The following is a 21,274-nucleotide window of genomic DNA, read 5'->3' as shown; positions in this document are numbered from 1 at the left end:
GGTTAGAGAAATCGTAGCGTTCACTGCTCAGTCAGTGTTGTGAGAGTAATTTATATGGGACTCACTTGCAAACGCTAATGCTCAACCTTTAATCAGTACGTTTGATTAACTGTTAATGTGAGTTGTAGGTTGTCGACGACGTTTTATGTTTTGTGAATCAGAGGAGCTGACGTATTCTTGTGCTAAGACAAGCTAGCTGGCTAGCTAGGAGCCCTACTCTCTACCAAAAACATACATGGGCCATTCAAATACGTTTCACCAATGGAGATCACTCCCAAGGCAGCCAAATTAAAGTCTGTGTATTCCACACCTTGTAATTCAGTGGAGTCAAGCCCTTATGAACCCAAAGAGGAAAAGGTAAGTTGAAGTTGTGTACTTACTGAAGTTAGTTAACTCAATCCTTTCAAGTACACCTGTCCATTATGTGCTGCTTGTAAACATCACGTGAAAAGTGTTTGGCATCTTGAGTGTGAACAACATTTCACATGCAATATTTTCACCTGGCTAGACACTGTAAGTTTGTTCACCTTGTCATTCATTGCCTGGCATCTCCACAGTGTAATCACAAGCTGAGTGCCTCACTGAGGGAGAGGCTGAAGAGATCAAGGCGCTCCTTCACCTCGCCCTTCTCTGTGGCCAAACGCCTTTGTGTTGATGAGGAGGAGGAGGAAGAGGATGGCCAACAAGTTCCTGCAGATTCCAAGGAGACCGTTAGTAACCCTCCACAAGACACGCAGAATGTCGACATAAACAGAAATGAAGTGAGATCAGTGAGTGAAAGGGTTCCTGGACTCATTCCTGAACCAACACATCCTCCTTCAATAGACTTGTTACAAGACCAGCTCACACGGGAGGTTAGAGAGAAGATGGAGACTCTACGCAGACTAAAGATGGTTAAAATGTACAGAAGCAAGGTATCAACTACTCTTAAATACTCTGGGTTGCCCATAACAGTAAGGTGTTTTTGTTTTGGTTTTGTTAGACTACAAGCGATAATTTTTCTCTCTCCCCAGAATGATTTGACACAGCTCCAAATCTTGATTGACAAGTGGCGGAGTTGTGCTCAGGCTGCACTGTATGAGCTGCAGACAGATCTCCCCATAGATGGACGAAAGGCCAGCCTGTCTCAGCTTATTGATCTCTTTGGTCTGGATGACAGCATTCTGCACTTTGACCGCACAGAGGACGACTTCACCACCTAAATACGCTTTGATATCAAACACACACACATATAATTTGTATCATCAGTAAAACACAGAAATACTACAATGGAACTAAGTGAGTGACAATCACATTTAACATACATATTGTTTTATTTTTTTGCTGCTATACCAGTGTTATTCCCAGCTGAAGTTGTATATTTCATGTTGAAAATCAGTTGTTTTTTTTATTGTAAAGAGAAATGTAAATAAAACCCAGTTTTTCTTGAGGAGAAGTCTTTGTTTAGTTGCGTTTCAGCTGATCAAGTGCAGGAAAGGTCTTCATCCTCAGGCGCTCCACCTCGGCCCAGAGGGCAGCCAGGCCCTCTGCCTGCGCTCTGGCCAAGTCCTCCAGGTTCTTTCTCTGAAGGATTTCCAGGTAGCGCTGCTCTGTTCTCGCCTCCTGATTGTCTTCCAAAGCTGAACACCAACCACAGTATTTTAGTCAGAAGAGGCTCAAAAGAGAGTATAGAACTAGCCTTATGAGTTAGCTGTATTTTCATTTAAATTAAACTAACCGAATCTGTATTTCTGTTATAGACAAAATTATACTGCCACTGTCTCTTAGAGAAAACTTTCCCTTTTACAATGTGTTTTATTAGTTTTGTGAAATTACTGTACGATTACCTATTGCTTCATAGATATGTCTCCTCTCAGCCACAGTCACTTGCATACTGGCGAGATGCTCATCTAAAATGTCATTCTTCTCAGCTTTCATTGCTGCCTGCCTTTTAAGCTGTTCAATTGTTTTATTACGATGCTCTACACTCTGTTGATGAGTCTGAAAATAGAAGAGCATGTTACATATCGATATATTATGAATCAAGTGTAAAAAGTAAAAACACAAAACAATGATGCAGCTGATTGAGAGGATTTCTCGTTATTAAATTGTCGTTACCTTTTCCTGTAAAGCTATGGTTTTCTCCAAAGTGGAAACTTGCTTGGACATGCGACTGTCATGATCCGCCTCGTTGAGATACTGGAAAGAAGGGGGGGAAAGCGGACTGGTATAAAATGATATCTCCAGGTAACTGACAAAACAACGGGAGCATCAACATAAAGTGTCTCAATAGGTTGCTATAGGCCCCATGCACCTTGAAATAGATTCTACAAGTGGAACTCTGTTGGAGGGATGTGACGCCATTCTTACACAGAAAAGTACATAATTTGGTGTTTTGATGATGGTGAAAAGTGCCATCTCTGGCACCATTCCAGAATTAATTGGATTGCAAACTGGTGACATGGTATATGGTTTACATCATTTTCATGCTCATTTCAGCCAATGACCACTCCTGCACTTCGGTTGGAAGAGGATGAACGAGATCACTCAGAATAGATTTGTTTTTACAGGAATTTTCCTCTCTCTCAAGGTTTCAGGGGACCTAAACCACTACAGAAAAATGCAAGCCACACCATAATAGCACTACCTGAAGCTTTTGCTGTTGGAAACAAACACACAGGCCTGTAAATATCTTCTGTGTGTGCCACAAATACTCATGGACTTGTTGCGAATAGAGTGAAGGATGACTCATCTGACCATATGAATGTTTTCCATTGCTCAGTCACCGGCTGCCTGTGTTTTTATACCACTTTTTAATGTGTAATAAGGGGTTAATGCACTGCAACCTGACCACAGTATTCCTCTCTGAGACGTTCGGGATGAAACCGCCTGCTCATGCCTTAGATCAAAGTCAAATGATGCCGAGTTGCTTGTCTGTTTTTCCTTACATTTTGAATCAATGTGCAAACATCACCATTGAGAAGTAAAGAAGCAATAGGGAAAGTGTGTTATCATTCTATAGTTTAAAGAGTGTGTAAACAAACTGTTTTCAGCCGGTGTCCGCCTAGTACACAATTTTGAAAGATGCGAAAAATTGGCGTGGGAAGTGAGAGCGAATAGGCATGTGTGTGTCTGTGATAAAGGACCATCCATCTCTACTTGGGAGTGGTAACAAGTTTCTGATCGCAGAGCCATTTGATGCTGCCAAAGGCGAAATACCTGCCTTGACATCACTGATTGAGGTGTGGCCAAAAGTGCCAAGACAGTTGAAAGTTTCAGCCCATAGAGAGCAGGGCAACAACAATTCTCTCAATTCGAAAAAATGTTGAAACTAAGAACATGCTATTCACTATATAGAGGCCACATAACCATGTTTACAGCTCAAAAAATGTGATTTAGTGGTGATTCACTCTTCAAAGCCAAGCCAGTATACTGATTGAGGTTAAAAAAGATATTTAGATCCGTGAGAGAAAGCATTAATCTAACTCTAGGGTGGTTTATAATTGAGGGCAGGTGTCATTTGATGTGTCATAATAGCAGAATCATTTCGAGTAAATTTGGTACTGCTTGAATGAGTGCTGTTCATCATGTGATTCAGGTCAGGCAATGTCAGTTCTGATCACACTCACTTCCTGCATCTGCTCAGAGACACGCAGCATCTGGATGTCCCTGGCCTTGGCGTTGAGGTCTTCTATCTGCATCCTCATCATCTTGTGTTCCCACTCCTGATGGATGATGCCCTTACGGAAGTCCTTGCACTCCACCATGGTGGCTATCTTCTGCTCTCCTAACACCTGACCACAGGGATATGATGATCATTTGTCTGTGGAAAACATACTGATGGGCCACATTAAGATGTGTAAATCTTTACACCCCTTGCATTTGACCATCACTTGTTAAATAAATTGTAAACACTTTTTTTTATCAACCAAAGATTAGTTTGCTGGAGTTGTACTTAGTATGTTGTATTAACAGTGCCCTAGATCATATCAAAATGTAAATTCAAGTATGATCTCTTGTCATCTTTTGTGTATAGAACCAGCATTAGGCTATATGCATCCTTGCTTTCCAGAGTCTTACAAGGCTACATGTATGTGCTACAGATTCCCAGTATGTGGTATAGGCTGACCCTGATGGTTCCATTGAGAGCCTCCACCACACTCCTGTGGTGAAGCACAGAGTCGGAGTAGTCAGCAACCAGGTCTGTGGGAGCCAGCTCCACCTGGCCCTGCTTGATCAGGACCTGGACCATGATGTCCTTCAGGAAACGGCTCTTCTCCTTATGCAGGCTGGAAGCGGGCAGGACAAGGAAAAGCACAGGAGGATAAATCTTCCATAAAGAAATTGAGCAAAATACTAACAATTTGGCCCTTTATTATTTTAAGTGTTGAGCAGTTGTTTTCTGTTTTTTTGAGCATCTGTTTGTATATACATATACAGTATAATGAAATGCTTACAGTCAAAGGTGAGAGGGGCTGAGGTACAATATGTCAAATGCATTAGTATTTAACTATAAATTTGAATGACAAATAGTGGCCCAAGTGCTGTTCTATCAGGGTATTCCTGATAGTTGATTTAACGTGCTTTTACAATAGATAAAATCACATTCATACCCATCAAGTTCATCAGTGAGATTTTTTATTTCCTGTTTAGCAGTCTCATCCTCATCAGTTCTCTTCTGCAGGAAAGCCTGCATCTCAGCAAGAGTCAAAGCCTTTGTTTTTACCTGCAAAGAGTTAAGTGTCCAACACACAGATACAAATACAAATGACAATTTGCTAGATTTGCCTGATTTGTTTAATTGCTGGACTGGACTGAACATTACACTAATTCTTCTATATAATCAAAAGATTCCATTCTTTCAGCCCTGGTAATAAAGTGCTGTATTTTCGGTAACTGAATTACAGTATAACCTAATTAACCTCAGATAACCTCAGACATCCAAAATATTTGAAAAACACTGAAAATATGCAGTGATACAGAACCAGTATTTATAAATTGTGCTGAATATATGGAATGTCATTGTTGATTATAGTGAGCATAATGGAAAAAAATATGTGTGCGCGTGCTTGTTTCATATTTTTAATTTCAGAGGCATTTCAGTTATCTGGACATTTAGCAGCCCATTCCTGAGGCATTGGGATCAGGAAGGTTGCTGTTGTATTTCCACAGACTTTTCTCTTTAACTTGTCCAAATGTTGAGATGTGCTCTTATTACCTGCTGCTCGCTCTCTACTTTTGCTCTGCGGACGAGACAAAACCTCTCCCAGATCGATGGGTCCAAGCCTTCTGGCATGTTCTCTGGAGCATCCAGCTCCTCCATGGCCTTCAGCATCTGGCTGAGCCCGTCAGAAGGCACCGAGCCACACGGAGGCCGCTCTCTGAACGGGTCAATGTTGTTCTCCGTCTGGGTCCTCATCTTTTGAACTCTGAGGCACAAAACACAATTGCAAAATGATTTACAGATACAGATTATACTACCAGTCAAAAGTTTGGACACACACATTTTTCTTTATTTTTACTATTTCTCACATTTTAGAATAGTAAAGACATCACAACGATGAAATAAGACAAATGGAATTATGCAGTGACCAAAAAAGTCTTAAACAAATCAAAACAAATTTATATTTTAGATTATTTAAAGTAGCTGCCCTTTGCCTTGATGGAAAGGCAAAGGCTTTGGAAAGAAATTCATACATAGGCATCAACTTCACTATTTATATTTGTCTAAAAAACAAATTTCAAGCATTTCAGCATAAGCTTTTAGATCAAAATGGCTCAATGAAAAACATACTACATTCAATCAGGTATGTTTGACTGGTACAGTGTACAGTAACTAAAATTGATCACTCCCATTATACATTTTTATATGTAATGCAAATCAGTACAATGGCATATTATTTTGTATGTAATTAAAATGTAAGTATGACAAACCTGGGTCTACGCTTGTATAGCTTATATAGATGATCGACAACATGAACTGGTACATCAAAGAACTCCTTCCTGAATCCTTTGTCTAGAAGCTTGGGAGACATGGACAATATTACAGTATGTCTGTGCACAGCCATTTATTGCACAAAGGCTTTCAGACATTTGTATTTTACCACCAGTCTTACTTTGTCCTCAGCTACAATGTTGTCATACGTCTCACGAAACAATTCTACATCATCTTTGTGCTTCTTAAGCTCTTCCCCAGTTTCATCCTGCCAGAGAAATGAATGTCGATAAGACGAGAGCAGCGAGTACTGGAAACAGTTGTAGTCTTGAAGGCCAACAAAATTAATGTGCCGCACAAGTTCGCTCTTGCAAAACAAGCCTGAGCGATGGCCAAATGTTATATTAGAATTTGGAAGAATACCACTGCCAACAACTCAGGTATCAGACAAATAACAAAATCTGGAACTAGAAGTCGTAAATACCTTCAGCATTACTGTGGAAGAACTGGGCCTTCTTACCTTGTATGCCAATGTTTTTTCAAGTGTGAGGTTGAGCTCTACCTCTCGATTTCTAATCTCCTCTTCTATGAGGATTGAGTAAACAAGATTGGTAATCTTGAGCTCTTCCTGTAAAATACATCGTAAAACAAGAATTTTTAAGGCGTCACATACACACATGAGATACATTACATCTTATGGTAAATGATCTCAAGTGAGAAAACCAGTGTGGAGAGAGGGCCCTTTATCTTATCTGATAAAAGTAAGAAAAAGGAGACAAAGGGAAGTGGTACGATGCGGATAAAAGACTGCGCACATGTACTGTGCACGTGTGTGTGTTGGCTCACCTGGTATATAACCATCTCAGATTTCACTTTCCTCTCAAACAGCTTTATCAGGGTTTCATCAAACCCTTCAGTAGCATCCTTGATGGATGTCTGCAGTTTCTTCATTTCAGTTTCCAGGATCTGGAATGATGGTTTTCAAATATAATTTATATCCATCAGCGAACAGAAGAAAATCATATTTCTCAACATAGTAAAAAAGAACTGCGAATGCATTGCATCTTATACCTTTCTGTATTTCTCCTGTTCCTCACTCAGCTCTTTGGTTTTCTTTTCATACTCTTTGTAGACCTTTTTCTCCACCTCACTCCACTGAATGTCAGGTTTGGTCAGAACAAACTCAGGCTGAGGGATTTCCTGTGGGGAAAATACAATAGAAACATTGTGCACTTCATGCTGATTTTTCTAATTCAAGTGACTTTGCCTAGCAAAGAATTCAAGTAAAAAAAAAGAACAGCTCATTTTCTTAAAGGGGAAATGGTATGTAGTAAGAGTAGTGCCTGTCTTTGTATCACCTGCCCAGGGACTGCAGACAAAATTTAGCTTTCTAGCTAATTCTGGGACAGTTACAAACTGTCCATTGTCCCTGTTAAATAAAGATGTATAAAATAAAAAAATAAAATAGTAAGTATAGTAGTAAGAATTAAAAAGAATGAAAACTTTCTTGTATAGGTGAAGTATGAAGTATTTTGGCTGCAATGAAATGTGGGATGCTGTGTAAGAAATGACTGCAAGGGGTAGGAAAGAGTTTTCTTCTCCTTTCTCCCTCTCCTTCCCATTTTTAAATCTGTATTTGTTTTTTGTATTACTTCAAGAAATACCTATTAAGTAAATTACATGTGGTTGAAACACAGTGTGTAACACATTATCCTTGTCTCAAGAAATAATTAATCTGGGAAGAAATTCATCAAAAATTAAATATAAATCCTTTAATAAGAATTTTAATATTTGAACTAACCATTTTCAAGATGTCCTCTTTCTTCACTTCAAGTTCTCCACCCATCATGTCATTCAGAGCCCTTTCTCTGATATCGTCACCCTGGAATATAAAGACAGAAAACATGGTCAGTACCAAGTCAACACTGTCACTATTACTGACTAGTTGCAGTACATACAGTATATCAACAAGACACTATCAGTATGTCACAACATAATTTTTTTAAAGAAAGACTGTTGATTTATTGATGTTTACTATATTCAGTAATCATGGATGCAGATTTGATAGAATTAAAAAACAGAGGATTTGGAGATAGAGACAAACAGGAGGCGAAAAACAAAAACACATTTATTGTGGTAGCATACCTTGGCAGCCAAACGTCTTTGTTCTTCCAACTTCTTCCTCTCCTCCTCCTCCTTTTTCTGCTCTGGCGTGAGGTACTTTTCTACTTTTATCTAGTGGGACAAAGGCATGTATCTCTTAGAGCAGCTATGATAAATCATCTTCTATTGTGATAGCTCCGTACAAATTCACATTCCTGTTAAAAGTCCAAACCACCAAGTTCAAGATGTAAGCGTTGTTTGTTAAACTTGATGGTAACATTGCCAAATCACCCAGTGTCCCGTTCATAAACACTCTCACATTCTTATTGCATAAATCACATGCGCGCGCGCACACACACACACACACACACATTTTAATTTGTTTCCATGTTAATGTAATTTTCCCACATGTTAGATTTCAAAGACTCTTCTCCCTCAGTTGAACTCATCCAACCTCTGACAACATCTGGTAGGGTGCTACTGAAACGCTAACAGTTTTTAAATGTGTCTTGAAGGGGTTACCTCTGAGTCGTCCACGGTGAGCGCCCTCTCTGGCCGCTCGCTGTCTGCCAGGCCGGGCTCCCACAGCTTCTCCCTCATGTCCAGCTCCACCATGATCTCCGTGATGCGCCTGTTCCTGTCCTTCACACGGTTCAGCTCCTGCTCCTTCTGCCTGTACGTGGCTTCAAATTCAGCGTTGAAAGCTTTCTTGACTTGGTAAATCACATCCTACAGTGGAACAGAGGTTAAATTAAATTTGGAGAAAAGTAAAATACTATTCATGATGAAACTACTGCTAGGGAAAATAGAGAATAGACTAGCAAAGTCAGTTTCATCATCCAAATCGCTTCTTAAAACACTGACTTGCTTTTGTTAATTTTTTGTCAAATTGTTTTGCCTCTTCTTTATTTTCCTGTGTGCTATTTTTCTTTTCTTATTTTCTTTCGTTTTATTTAATTCATATTTTATTATAAATATACAATCTTGTTTTATTCTATGAAGGGTTTTTCTGAACTCTGTTTTGGAAAAGTGCTATATAAACAAAAGGTATTATTATCCCAGCTATTATTACTGACAGTTTTGCTGAGACCCGGCAGTTTTCTGCACAGGTTCCCACCTGTAGCAGAGTTATCTGGTTGATCTTCTGTTCTGTGGTTTGCAGGCTGAACTGATCATACAGGTAAGGATTCGAACATCCCAACTGAGCGCAGAGACTTCCCGTTACAGCGGCACTCTCTGTCCCGTTGCCTTCCTCCTCCTCTTCCTCCTCTTTTTCACTGGTTGTGTTGGAACTCTTCTCCAGCGTCGCCTGTTGCAGTTGAATGTTGGGGACACATACTTTGAATGAGTGTGTTGAAATAAAAGTGAAAGATTGACACTGTGGCCATAAGATTACCTATTTTATCCCAAGATAATTGCAGTGCAGAGTACTATCAGTGATAACTCCTACTTATTCTAGGCCACAGAGGCGTATATCAAGAAAAGGTTCAACACTGACGGTCTGGAAGTTTTTCAAGCATTTAAAAAAGTTACAGCATTCAAAGGTCAAGCTTCAGACTCCTTGATTCAGAATGGTTGGCAAGCATTAAATAACATTCAAGCAGTAAAAGTTGTTTTGACTTGCATGGTTCAGCCACAAAATGTAGTTCCAGGAAGTAAAAACCAAAAAAGTTGTGTTGTCAAAGATTTTAGAATATATGCAACTTTTGGTCGGCCTGCTGTTTGCATTGCTATGGTTACACACACGATGCATTGCTGTTTCATATTAAAAAAAAGTCAACATATGACTTAATACTTTCTAACTCATCACATGTGCTATGTGCCTTGCTCTGCAGTGTTGACTAGCATCTGAACCACAGACTCTGCAGGCCTGTAAAACCTTGATGGGTGTGGCCGGGTTTCGCTTACAGTGCAGGCAGCCTCCTCAGTCTTCCTCAGGCTCTGAACTCTCAGAAGCTCCTCCAGCTCTTTCTCTGTCCGCTCTCTCATGGGGTAGTTCTTCACCTCGTGTTCAGACTGGAAGGCCTGCGGACAGCCAGTGTTGATTTAGAGCAGAAAAGTGCATTATGTTCAAATCATAACATAGTGAATGATGTGTAATGACAACAGAGAAGTTTAACTCTTATTAGTTTGAAAACTCAATGCGTGTTCTGTGCTCAAGGAAGCCATCTTACCTTGACAGCTTTGCCTTTGACCTTCATAGAATCCCAGCATTGTCTCTTGAGAACGTCGCGCAGGTAACATTTTGCTAGATTCTCCAGCTCTATTTCATTTCTCACCTAAAATATAAAGACATATATATATATACATATATATATATATGGCCTCACACTCATTTTTTTTGTATCGTCGTATCTATTTGTTTACTTGTTCTTTTTTTATTTTGTCACGTCTGTATGTCTATTGTTGTCTATTGTTAAACTGAAAAATAAAGTAGGTAAAAAAAACATAAGGATCACTACCATCTCCTCACAGCAAAAGATTCAGTGTATTTGTGTGTGTGTGTGTGTGTGTGTGTGTGTGTGTGCGTGTGTGCGTGTGTGTGTGTGTTACCCTGGTAACCTCCTGCTGCCCCTTGGCCCCTAGTCTCCTCTGCTCCTCCACATCCAGGTTGCACTCCTGTTGTTCCAGACGCTCGATGTCTGGGAGGTTTTCATTTTCACGCATCATCTCCTGGATCTGACGACACAGAGAACACAGTTTAGTCAATCATATTCTTCAAATTAATTTGATTAATTTTTGCAAACACTTCAAAAGCTCCCTGTGGCTCACTGTTGTAATTGTACACCTATCCAAAATATCAGTACATGAAGGCCTAACCTATTTAAACAAATGTTAATCCAATTCTTATTTGTTGACTAAATGTTTGCTATTTGTTGACGCAATTTTAATTCAAGCATAAACCATGCAGAGCACTGTATTCCTGAATTTCCCAAGGGGATCAATAAAGTGCTATCTTATCCTATGTGCTAGAAACAATGGATAAAAATGGGAAATAATGTCTTGGTAAGTTTAAAATGATTATGAAGGATCTTGAGGCAGAATCAAGTAGCTGATTATGCACTGAACTATTGGACTACTGCGATTTTAGTGCTCATGTTGTGAATTTTGACATGGCACTTAGCTAATATGTGTTTTTAATTATATTTTTGCTTACATACATTGATGTTTTGCCTGCAAATCTTATGTTTGTCATCATACTGTATACGTTTGTCATCATACTGTATTCTTACGCAAGTCCCTCTTGAAAAAAATATCTTAATCTCATTAGGACTATCTGGTTAAGTAAAGGATAAAATTAAAAAAAATGAATCAATAAAATTCACTTACAGTGTCACGCAATTCTTTGATACTTTTCCTCAAGTTTTTCTTTGTGTCATAATATTGCTGATTGTCTGCTTTCACAACCTGTGGACATATAGAGTGAAATATAGTGGCACATTTCAACTGATCTTTACTAAAGTAATAAAGCAGCTAGCCTCCAGGACACACTTCTGTCAACTTCTCAACACTTACTGTTGGCCTAGTAAACACCTATAGGAACACCAGAGTGACTTGTAAAAGAATTGTGTGTTAATTAGGATAAATTTCCCAACACAGCAAAAAAATCTAAATTATATGCTATGAAACCCTTCGCCACTCAACACGACACAACTTGAATGAGAGAGACATAGTGCTCACAAATCACTTGAGACAGATTATAAAGCATGTGGCAGCACAGAAGTGGGCCAAAAAGTGCCTGACTGTGCCTGTTTCCCATGTATGTCATTGTGAATGAGGTGGAAAACCCACAAAACAAAGACTGCCACACCTTTAGTATCAGTTTATCGTTATCAACAAGCTTTGTCAGGTGACAAGCTATCGAACATTGTTTACATTTTTTACAAATGCTTATCTGCTCTATAGAAGTTTGCCACTCACACACTGCTTGATATTCTCACACTATATCAAGCAACAGTAAATCAAGGTGTTGCACAGTGAAAGTATGTGTTTAAAGCAACACAGCTGCTTTTTGCACAAGGTATTGTACACACATGCAAAGACACTTACATTACTCTCCACCAGCAACTTTGGAGAGACACAATGAAAGTATCTAAACATTGTTGATGTTATCCACATTGTATATCACCACCACAACTACTGTACTTGTCACTGACCGCCTCTCGCTTGCTTTCCAGCCAGGTGGGGTCTGAAGCTGTATCAGACAGCAAGTTGGTGTAACTCTCATCCTGCTCTGTCACGTCCACAGTCTCTGTTCTGCCATTGGCCTACAGAGAGGAACAAGCACTGATATAAAAATATCACACAGCTGTGAATAAATACAGGAACTGATTTGACACATTGCTAAAACGATCTTTAAAGAACTAAAGAAAGAAGTCTGTGTGAAATCAGTAATAAATAGCATATAATAAATTGGTGAAACATGGGGCTGTCATGATACAACACTAGATCAAGTATCTCAATCATATCATAATATTGAATCAAATAATATCATAATATCTTGGTAAGGAATACAAAATGTTGATTAATATATGATCGTTGAAACAGTTCATAAGCAGGCTACTGGAACAAGCTGGTGAGTTAAAATAGTTTCAAATAAGCAATTTTATTTGTTGTCATCATTCCCTGCTGGGATGCATCCTTTTATCATATATACTTGCCAACATAAGCTGCTGTTCAGTATAGGCCATATATTTTGATACTTATATTATTTTATCTTATTATAATTGGCCACCAAGTGTTTGATACCAAAGATATCACTTTTTGGGAATTGCAGTACATTGGTATGTTTGATGTATTATGCAACCCCAGTGCAACAATCAGTAAACTGTTAGGTGGTATTAGTTCACCTTGATAAAATCTAATTTAAATGAGAATGTACAGTAGTTTGAAGCAGAATATTGATTACCTCCTCTTCCTGTGGTTCATTGGAGCCAGTAGGGGACGGAGACGCTTGATCCCAGTCAGGCAAGTCACTAAGGACGAGGTTCTCCGCGTTCAATACGTTCTCCAAGTAATGGGCCATAGACTGGCTGTACTGCGCAGCTTTGTTCCCTTTACCAGCACCCGTCACTTTGATTCTTTATGGAACCATTAAAAATACACAGTGTATTACACAGTGAAATAGTACATATGTGAAGATATTGAATATGATGGCCAGTTGATCCATATCAAATTATTAAAGAGAGAAACAATCACAGTGGTAGAGGATATGATCTTTCATAAACCAAGATTAGTCTCAATGCTTTTAAAAGGGAATCAAGTGGATTTTAGTGTTCTTTGTTTCCTTCTGCCTTAGGACAATTTAATTTGTATTAAGAGGACAGAGATAGGATCGGAAGGGTTTGCCAAAAAGGGATCACAGCCAGAAGCTGGAGAAGAAGCAAAAAAGTAAATCTTGTGTTTGAGGTGCCAGAAAATGTCCCTGGGATTTTTAATATAAGTATGAATGAAGAGACTCATATTTACGTTTTACAATTCAAGCGTTTAGCTGGGATCAGATATATAGCGAAAGTAACAGAATATTCTTTCAACCATAAAATGGAGATGTAGAATGTAGAACGAGATAGAGAAATGCTAGAAAAAGAAGTAAGAGATAAGGAGAGAGCAGAAAGGATTTTTTGTTACTTCAAAACAAGAGCAAGCTAGAGCAAGTAGAGGAAGAAAAGATGTGGAATGTGAGAGGGATGTGATTCGGGGGAGAGAGTGCTGTGAAGTTTATTGGATCTTTGTTTTCCCCCAGCTTGTGGTCATGATCCCTCTGGTCCCACCTCATCAGTTGTATTTATTCACTATTGTCCCTCACTTCCAGAAGTAAGAGAGAAAAGTACTGTGCATGTCAAACTGCTCATGTGTGACATCTCCATTGAGGGCAACAGTGCCCTCCAGTGTTCAATGTTGGCTGCTTGCTGCTTTACCTGAGATCAGCACACACAAGAGATCCGTCCCTAAAGCCTGCGGTGAGGAGTGTCTGGCTGTCTGCAGAGAAGGAGACACTCTGAATCCCACCAAGACGCCGTGAATGACACTGTATCTCAATGTACCGCTCCTGTAGGGGCAGAAATACACTACCAGTCAAATGTTTGTGGACACACCTCAAGGAATGTACTATGCTTTTCATTATCTTAAAGCCATTTTGATCTAAAGACTCATGCTTAAATGCTTGAAATTTGTTTCTTAGACAAATATAAATAGTGAAGTTGATGCCTATGTATGAATTTCTTTCCAAAGCCTTTGCCTTTTCATCAAGGCAAAGGGTGGCTACTTTAAAGAATCTAAAATATAAGATAGTTTTGATTTTGCATGATTCAATTTGTGTTATTTCATAGTTTTGATGTCTTTACTATTATTCTAAAATGTGGAAAATAGTAAAAAATTACTATTAGTAATTAATTTGTGAAAGACTAGATTTATTGTAATGATTTGGCTAAGGATTTAATACTCCATTGTCTCAGTCTCAGGAAACTATACCAAAAAAATAAAAACTTGACACATACATAAATTCTTTGCGATTTTGGGAAAAACTCTTACCATGGAGGTGGTCTCTCGGATGCGCAGTAGGCCGTCTCTGCCCACTGAGGCCAGCCATGAGTGGTGGGGAGACAGGAGGAGAGAGGCAGGGCCCAGAGGATGGCCCTTCACTTCCTGCTCTGGTTTCAGCTGGACCGCCTCTCGACTGGAGACACGGTTTGTGTCCTGAGAGAAAGAATCAGGGAGTGGGAGCAATGTTACAACGGTGTCACATGGTGTTACTACACAGAACAAAAACACATCTCTGAAGCCAAATATCTTTTGGATTGTTTATAGGAAGCTTTACCATATGCTATAATAATAAGAGTTGCAATGATACTGTGCTGTAAAAGTGTCAGAGATATTTGAGGGTGATGAAGACAGAGAATAAAGCATGATGAGAAACTGAGTTGAGTTAGACAGCAGCAAACCTGAGGCAGTTGGAATCGCTGAAGAGCTTTCCTCCTGTGGCAGTAAGCAAAGAACTCACTGACTCCCAGGACACAGGACTGGACCGCATGAGGCACTTTGTATATGGACTCCTGCAGGATCTGAGTAGATAGACAACCCCGTAGGTCTACACAACCTGGACCTATTAAGCATAAAATGGGTGATTGGAAACAGTCAAGCTCTCTTTCATGTTCAGTTCAAACAATGCCTGTCCACAGTGGTAGCTATTACAGAGGTCCAACTAACCCTGCCTCTATCCATCTACTAAAGTACTGCAGGATTTTTCAAGTAATTCCTCTTGGAAGTACAGCAAAATCCAGTAGCAGTACAAGCAGGCATACAAAATACACTACTTTCAGACTGGTTATATATAGAGTGTTAGTTTTATCCCAGCAATGTGTAAAATCCCTTCTTGAGTGTCATGCTTTGTTAACATAAACTCTACAATAATTTTATTGGGTCCCATCAGGAATCAGATTGCCACACAGATACTGTACAGGATCATTGACTGAGAGCCAAACTGAGGTTCTGGGTCATGCAGTCTACAGTACCTGTAAGGTCCCTGGCAGGCAGAGTGAGCAGTGTGAGCAGGCTGCCCTCATGCTTTTTGTCCTTCTGTCCAGTGCACAGTGCAAGAACTTTCACCTGTTTACAGTCCCTGATGCACTGGGTAGAAAGGGACAAAATGGGTCCAGGAGCAACTGAAAAGAAAACCAAGCAACAAAAGGATGCAGGTGAGAGTGCGATCTGGCACTGTCCTAAAATATTTCAAATACAAAATTATCATACACATTGTTCTCTCTGAATGATAGTGATCCAGAGATGTGAAGTTGATTTTTGAGCTAGGCGATGTCATAATTCAGCTAAAGCAGCCATTACTTCTGATTTGTATTTTCCCTTGGTAGAAGGGGAGTAGTAACATTTCTAAACCACTAACAAAAACTGTCACACAGCACAGAATAACTACCTGTGTATCCTATGACCGAAAATCTCTTTGACGGCTTTGCATCCAGTACATAGACAAGTGAGTCTGAGGCGCCAGTGAGAAGGTAGTTCCCTTCTTGATCAAAACTGTAAAGCACAAACACACACACACACACACACACATACACACACCAATAAGAAAGCCTGCATAACTCTTTAAAGTGAAACTTTGCTTTCTGAATTGACTGAACAGAAGTGAAACTGCAGTTGTTCTGCTATATCAAAGTATATGGCTGGTGACAACCCATGTCTCTACTTCACAAATGCACTAATGAGATATGAGATACTCTGACGTAAGTACAACACTAAAACTCCATGGTATCACAGTGGTGGAGGATACTTGCACTAGGTGATCCACAGGCGCGCGGTACAGATGAACCTTGTGGACGAGGCGAGGCTGCTGCTCCCTCATCAGGTCAATGAAGAGGACGTGTCCCGAGACAGTTCCCACCGCCGCATACTGCGCAATGGGATAGCAGGCTAAACTTGTCACCTAAGCGGACACACATTGGAGGTTTGATACATTGAATCAGTTATTCATTTATTTTTATGTCATTTAACCTATGCTTATAGATTGAATGTGCCAGTGTGGCATTAGTGATATGTTTTCAATGTTTGTATGTGGTGAATCTGACCTCAGCTTGAAGAGAAAGGGAGCCAATGCAAAAGCCTTCTGCGGACCACAGCTGCAGTTCTCCCGAATCCCTCACTGACTGCAACCAGCAGTAAAAACACAAACATCACCACTCAGTGAAGAGAAGTTAACACACAGCACACAGCATCATGAGACACTGTGATTCTTGTGGACCCTTGACCAACAGTAATATTTTACCACACAAATGTTGTTGTCAGTGTGCAACAAAGCTCCCGCCACAAAGTTGCCGTTGAGAACGTCCAGGACCTTGACCATCTTCTCTGACTGGGTTGGTTTGTACATGTAGATCTGCCCCTGAAGAAAAAACAGCCAGTAGTGTAACAGCAGCCTGAGGATATTGCAGTGTTGATTGTTTTTTTTCAAATAAAGCGTTGCTGTTTCATGGAATGTCATGAACTTGTTTCTATCTACAATAGGCTACATACTCTATGGTTAATTTAAGTACTCACCATATGAGAAGATAAAAGCAGTGTTTCATAGTCAGGGGAGTACATGACAGTTGTGACAGGTCCGTCTAATTCCCACGTTTGTGTGATCTCAATCTGATTCCCTTTGATTCGCAGGCAGTGCACCACACTGTCCTGTGAAGCATTTAAAATATTTTATATCTGAAATAATATCTGAAATAAGTCAGAATTTCAGATGTATCAAATTGCAAATTAGATCTTCAGGGAGCAGAAGACTACATTTTTTTTTATTTTGCATTACATTTCTGAGGTGTTGTACCTTTCCTGCAGCAATCAAACCATTCCTGTGAAGGGCTAAACCCTGGAAGCTACCGTTTTTGAGTTCAGGAATGGCACTGGCAGCTGAACCAGAGTGAAAACACAAATCAAATCAGTTGTCAAAGTTAATTTCTGTTGCCTAAAAAAATTACTCAGTGAGGCAATACTTATAAGGAACAATACATATGTAAATACAATGACTTTTGAAACCACATTGTAATACGTTCCAGCATCAAAGGTACTAGTGTGTGTGTGTGTGTGTGTGTGTGTGTGTGTGTGTGTGTGTGTGTGTGTGTGTGTGTACCTGTGGGGTTGAACAGAACTGAGACAGAGAGGCTCTCTGGGTCAACAAGCAACAGAAAGCCTTCCTTACAGCCCACATACAGCTCTGATGTGGCTGTCCAGCAGATGGCAGTGGGAGTCAGTCTGGCTCTGATGCATGGCTGAGTCTGTGTAAACAAAAGTGGAGTTGGGATAGCTCAGTTTATGTTTTGTGCTTTGACATAAGCATTGGCAGCTGTGTTAAAAAAAAAAGGTGTGTTAACAAAATGGTTTTGAATAGTTACTTCAATCAGATTCATACATAAGATACGGCTCAATTAGCAAAACAAACATATATACTTGTGATGATAGTATGTTTATTTTCTCATTATTAGTGTATGAGTGACAGGACAGTACCATACTGCTGTCTGCCCTGTCTCCTGTGAGCGCTGAGATGGCTAATGCAGGAATCTGAGGACCAAAATATTTGTCGACAATAATCGAGGGGGGCACCTCTCTCTCAATGAAGGAGCCATCAGCTGCTGGAAGCTCTATCACACTGTAAAACCATAAATAATGCAAACCCATAAAGAATGCTGTTTGAATTGTTTGAATATACATCTCAAAGGCAAAATCTGACAGATCATTTATTAACCCTTGCTCTGCTCCAAATGTGCAAAAGTGCAAACTGTAAACACCAGCAGACAAATGTTTCGATATTACATCATCAGTGTATTAGCCTACATGCCTGATTTCGAGAACCCTTACTGAAGGTAAAGACAGGTTTCCCTGGTCAGGACACCATAATCCCAAGATTCATAGCGACCCTCTTGGGAATCACATCGAAGTTATCTATGTTTCTCTTCAGTCCCCATTTCACCTGCTACCAACTAACCTTAAGGACTTAATGCAGGTGCAACAGCTTCCTCTATTGGCTGAATCATATACAACTTTTTTATCTAAGGTGTTGGAGAAAGTTATTGCCTCTCAACTGATTGATTATATGAATGTTAACAGCATTTTCGATAACTATCAGTCTGGTTTTAGAGCTCTACACAGTACTGAGACGGCCCTAGTCAAGGTGACAAATGACTTATTCCTTGCTGCAGATAAAGGTGAAACCTCCATTCTGGTCCTGCTAGACCTGAGTGTGGCCTTTGATACAGTAGACCACTCTATCCTTCTACAGTGTCTTGAAACTTGGGCTGGTCTAAAAGGGTCTGCTCTCAACTTATTTCGCTCCTATCTGTCCAATAGAACCTTTTCTGTTGTTATTGGAAATTCCTCATCTTCTGTTTCCCAGTTCACTCATGGCGTTCCTCAACTGTCAATCTTGGGGCTGTTACTGTTCTCCATTTATATGCTGCCCTTGGGTCAGGTCATTAATAAGCACAATGTACAGTACCATTGTTATGCTGACGACACCCAGTTATATGTCCCGTTACAACCCACTAATCATCAGCAGCCTAACCCAACTTACCGCCTGCCTTTCTGATATCAATTGCTGGACTTCTCAAAATTTCCTCAAACTTAATGCTGACAAAACGGAAATTATCTTGTTTGCCACACCCAAGTCTTTCAGTCAGATAGCCTGCAATCTTGGAGCCCTATCACATAACATTAAGCCAACTGCAAGAAATTTGGGTGTTTTATTTGATTCTGGCCTTTGTTTTGATGACCAAGTTAAGGAAGGAATCATGTTTCTTTCAACTTAAGTTAATTTCAAAAATTTGATGCTTCTTATCCTTTGAGGATTTACACAAGGTTGTCCATGCCTTTATTTTTTCTCGTTTAGATTTCTGTAATGCCCTCTACACAGGTATTACTCAGGCTTCCCTCTTTCGCCTTCAATTGGTTCAACATGCTGCTGCTAGGATTATTACTGGTTCAAGAAAATGAGATCATATAACTTTAATTCTAGCCTCCCTGCATTGGCTTCCCGTTCATTTTCGCATTGATTTTAAAATTTTACTGTTGACCTTCAAGGCTTTACATGACCAGGCCCCTGATTATATCAAAGATCTACTAACCCCTTATGTGCCTGGGTGCCCTCTTAGATCAGCTGATAGTGGCTTTCTGGTTGTTCCCAGAGTCCAGATGGTGACTAAGGGCTATCGGGCTTTTGCAGTCCGGGCCCCCAAACTCTGGAACGAGTTACCTGCTGAGATTAGGTTTGCTAAAGCTTTTAAATCTCTTCTTAAAACATTATTTTTTAAGAAAGCTTTTATCTCTGTGTGAATTTTATTTTTTAATTATTATTATTTCATTTTACTCACTTATATTGTATTATTATTGTTTTATTGTATTTTATCCTTTTGTGAAGCACTTTGTAACATTGTTAAGTGCTATATAAATAAAGTTTATTATTATTATTAAATAGAAAGTAAATAAATACGCAAAAGAAAATTCCATGTTATCAGTTGCGATCTGGGCTGCACACTTGTACAGCATAGCCCTACTTTACCTTGGTTTCATGATATGAAAGCTGGCGCTCTTCTCAATATTCCAAACAGTGATGGATGTAGTACCCAGAGCACAAATCTGGAGCCAATTCATAGGGTTGAACACCAAAGAAATGACATCCTTCCCAGTTTGTGGTTGTGTACAAATTGGCTCAGCGTTTTCCCAGTTCCTGCATCACACAGTTATGGTTACAGTAATACAGATACTCAGCCTAAATAAATAAAACAGAGAATATGTATAAGGTAGTGTATTGCTTTCCCTGGCTTACCACACTGTTATGGTGTGGTCTGGAAGAGCGGAGCAACAACCCAAATAGGGACCACCATCACTTAATGCTAGAGATGTGTAGTCCAATTGAGCTGTTCCTAGAAAAAGCATCACAAGGGTGACAGTTTTGTATTTAAGTCCACTGTTGTGAGTAAATAAGATGGCAATCCTATAATAACTTCTACAAGGATACATACAAATATCACAATAAAACTATACATCCCTATAGGAACATTATAGTAATATCATAGGAGATAAAAAATACCACCGGTCACGATAAACTCTCTATTTAGCCTACTACAAACACAATAGGAGTATTATAGCAATATTATTATAGCAATAGTGTAAATCTACTGAGCTGGAGGAAAATATTGCCTTACCTTTTAGTTCATTCTTCAGACCAAGTTCTGGGAAGTTGTACACAAATATAGATGGGGTTAGCTTCTGCTCAGAGAAGGCAAAAATCCTACTAGTGCCATTTGCTGTGAAGGCACCAATGCCTCTGCTAGGACACTGAAGCACACTTTGCATTTTTGTCTCCAGATTCAGGAATACAATGTAATTCCCACACGTGTAACATGCTGTTTTCTTGTCAACAAACTCAACATTGTGGCTTGTAAAACCCTGTGCCCACCTGGGAAGAGAAACAACAGAATGTGGATTGCTATGAGGACAGTGATAAAAGCGTTAGCTATCTATGCAAGTAGTTCATTTTCATGGTAGTTACGACATACCTGACTTCTAAATTTCCCACGGCATCCATTTCAACATAGCCTAACAATAAATGTACACTAAATAATATTCAACTTTTTTTCATAACCGCTACAGGCAGACGAACAGCAGAGCAGTTGTGTAACCTTGACAACCACAAAACTCTAAACGAACCACACCATAATGCCATTGGCTGCTACTTTGTCTGGCACGCCCACACCGGAAGAGGAG

General features: G+C 39.7%; 2 protein-coding genes across 2 annotated transcripts; one reads left to right on the top strand and one right to left on the bottom strand.

Moving 5' to 3' along the window:
- On the top strand, positions 1 to 1,385 carry sfr1 (SWI5-dependent homologous recombination repair protein 1). The gene is made up of 3 exons (XM_071540106.1): positions 1 to 357; positions 558 to 914; positions 1,014 to 1,385. Exons 1-3 carry the CDS (start codon positions 262 to 264, stop codon positions 1,200 to 1,202), a joined length of 642 nt encoding a protein of 213 aa, XP_071396207.1. The 5' UTR covers positions 1 to 261; the 3' UTR covers positions 1,203 to 1,385.
- A 23-nt stretch (positions 1,386 to 1,408) lies between these two features.
- Positions 1,409 to 21,095, bottom strand: cfap43 (cilia and flagella associated protein 43). The gene is made up of 39 exons (XM_071540095.1): positions 21,067 to 21,095; positions 20,713 to 20,966; positions 20,334 to 20,430; positions 20,067 to 20,234; positions 18,020 to 18,161; positions 17,646 to 17,790; positions 17,343 to 17,425; positions 17,066 to 17,197; positions 16,794 to 16,910; positions 16,597 to 16,674; positions 16,306 to 16,454; positions 15,945 to 16,048; positions 15,499 to 15,678; positions 14,959 to 15,113; positions 14,549 to 14,713; positions 13,936 to 14,066; positions 12,928 to 13,098; positions 12,588 to 12,610; positions 12,175 to 12,206; positions 11,348 to 11,425; positions 10,571 to 10,696; positions 10,192 to 10,296; positions 9,934 to 10,042; positions 9,135 to 9,343; positions 8,540 to 8,746; positions 8,060 to 8,149; positions 7,716 to 7,796; positions 6,986 to 7,114; positions 6,761 to 6,880; positions 6,435 to 6,542; positions 6,096 to 6,182; positions 5,914 to 6,002; positions 5,198 to 5,408; positions 4,593 to 4,705; positions 4,109 to 4,268; positions 3,609 to 3,773; positions 2,098 to 2,178; positions 1,827 to 1,980; positions 1,409 to 1,619 (listed from the first exon to the last, which is right to left on the bottom strand). Exons 1-39 carry the CDS (start codon positions 21,093 to 21,095, stop codon positions 1,444 to 1,446), a joined length of 4,953 nt encoding a protein of 1,650 aa, XP_071396196.1. The 3' UTR covers positions 1,409 to 1,443.
- Between the last annotated feature and the right edge of the window lie 179 nt (positions 21,096 to 21,274).

The sequence above is a fragment of the Centroberyx affinis genome, unplaced genomic scaffold (assembly GCF_046629955.1).
Source record: "Centroberyx affinis isolate AG114_WGS23_722 - 3 ecotype Tasmania unplaced genomic scaffold, CSIRO-AGI_Caff_v1 ptg003562l_1, whole genome shotgun sequence".
NCBI lineage: Eukaryota > Metazoa > Chordata > Actinopteri > Beryciformes > Berycidae > Centroberyx > Centroberyx affinis.
This window is presented reverse-complemented; position numbering and strand designations above follow the sequence as displayed.

What these genes read in the sequence shown, in the direction of transcription:
- sfr1 (XM_071540106.1), top strand. Translation starts at nt 262, where the DNA reads ATGGAGATCACTCCCAAGGCAGCCAAATTAAAGTCTGTGTATTCCACA. An exon ending in ATGAACCCAAAGAGGAAAAG is followed by an intron (nt 358 to 557) that starts GTAAGTTGAAGT and finishes GCATCTCCACAG; the next exon opens with TGTAATCACAAGCTGAGTGC. An exon ending in TTAAAATGTACAGAAGCAAG is followed by an intron (nt 915 to 1,013) that starts GTATCAACTACT and finishes CTCTCTCCCCAG; the next exon opens with AATGATTTGACACAGCTCCA.
- cfap43 (XM_071540095.1), bottom strand. Translation starts at nt 21,095, where the DNA reads ATGGATGCCGTGGGAAATTTAGAAGTCAG. An exon ending in GTGGGAAATTTAGAAGTCAG is followed by an intron (nt 20,967 to 21,066) that starts GTATGTCGTAAC and finishes TTCTCTTCCCAG; the next exon opens with GTGGGCACAGGGTTTTACAA. An exon ending in AAAGACGTTTGGCTGCCAAG is followed by an intron (nt 7,797 to 8,059) that starts GTATGCTACCAC and finishes TTTATATTCCAG; the next exon opens with GGTGACGATATCAGAGAAAG.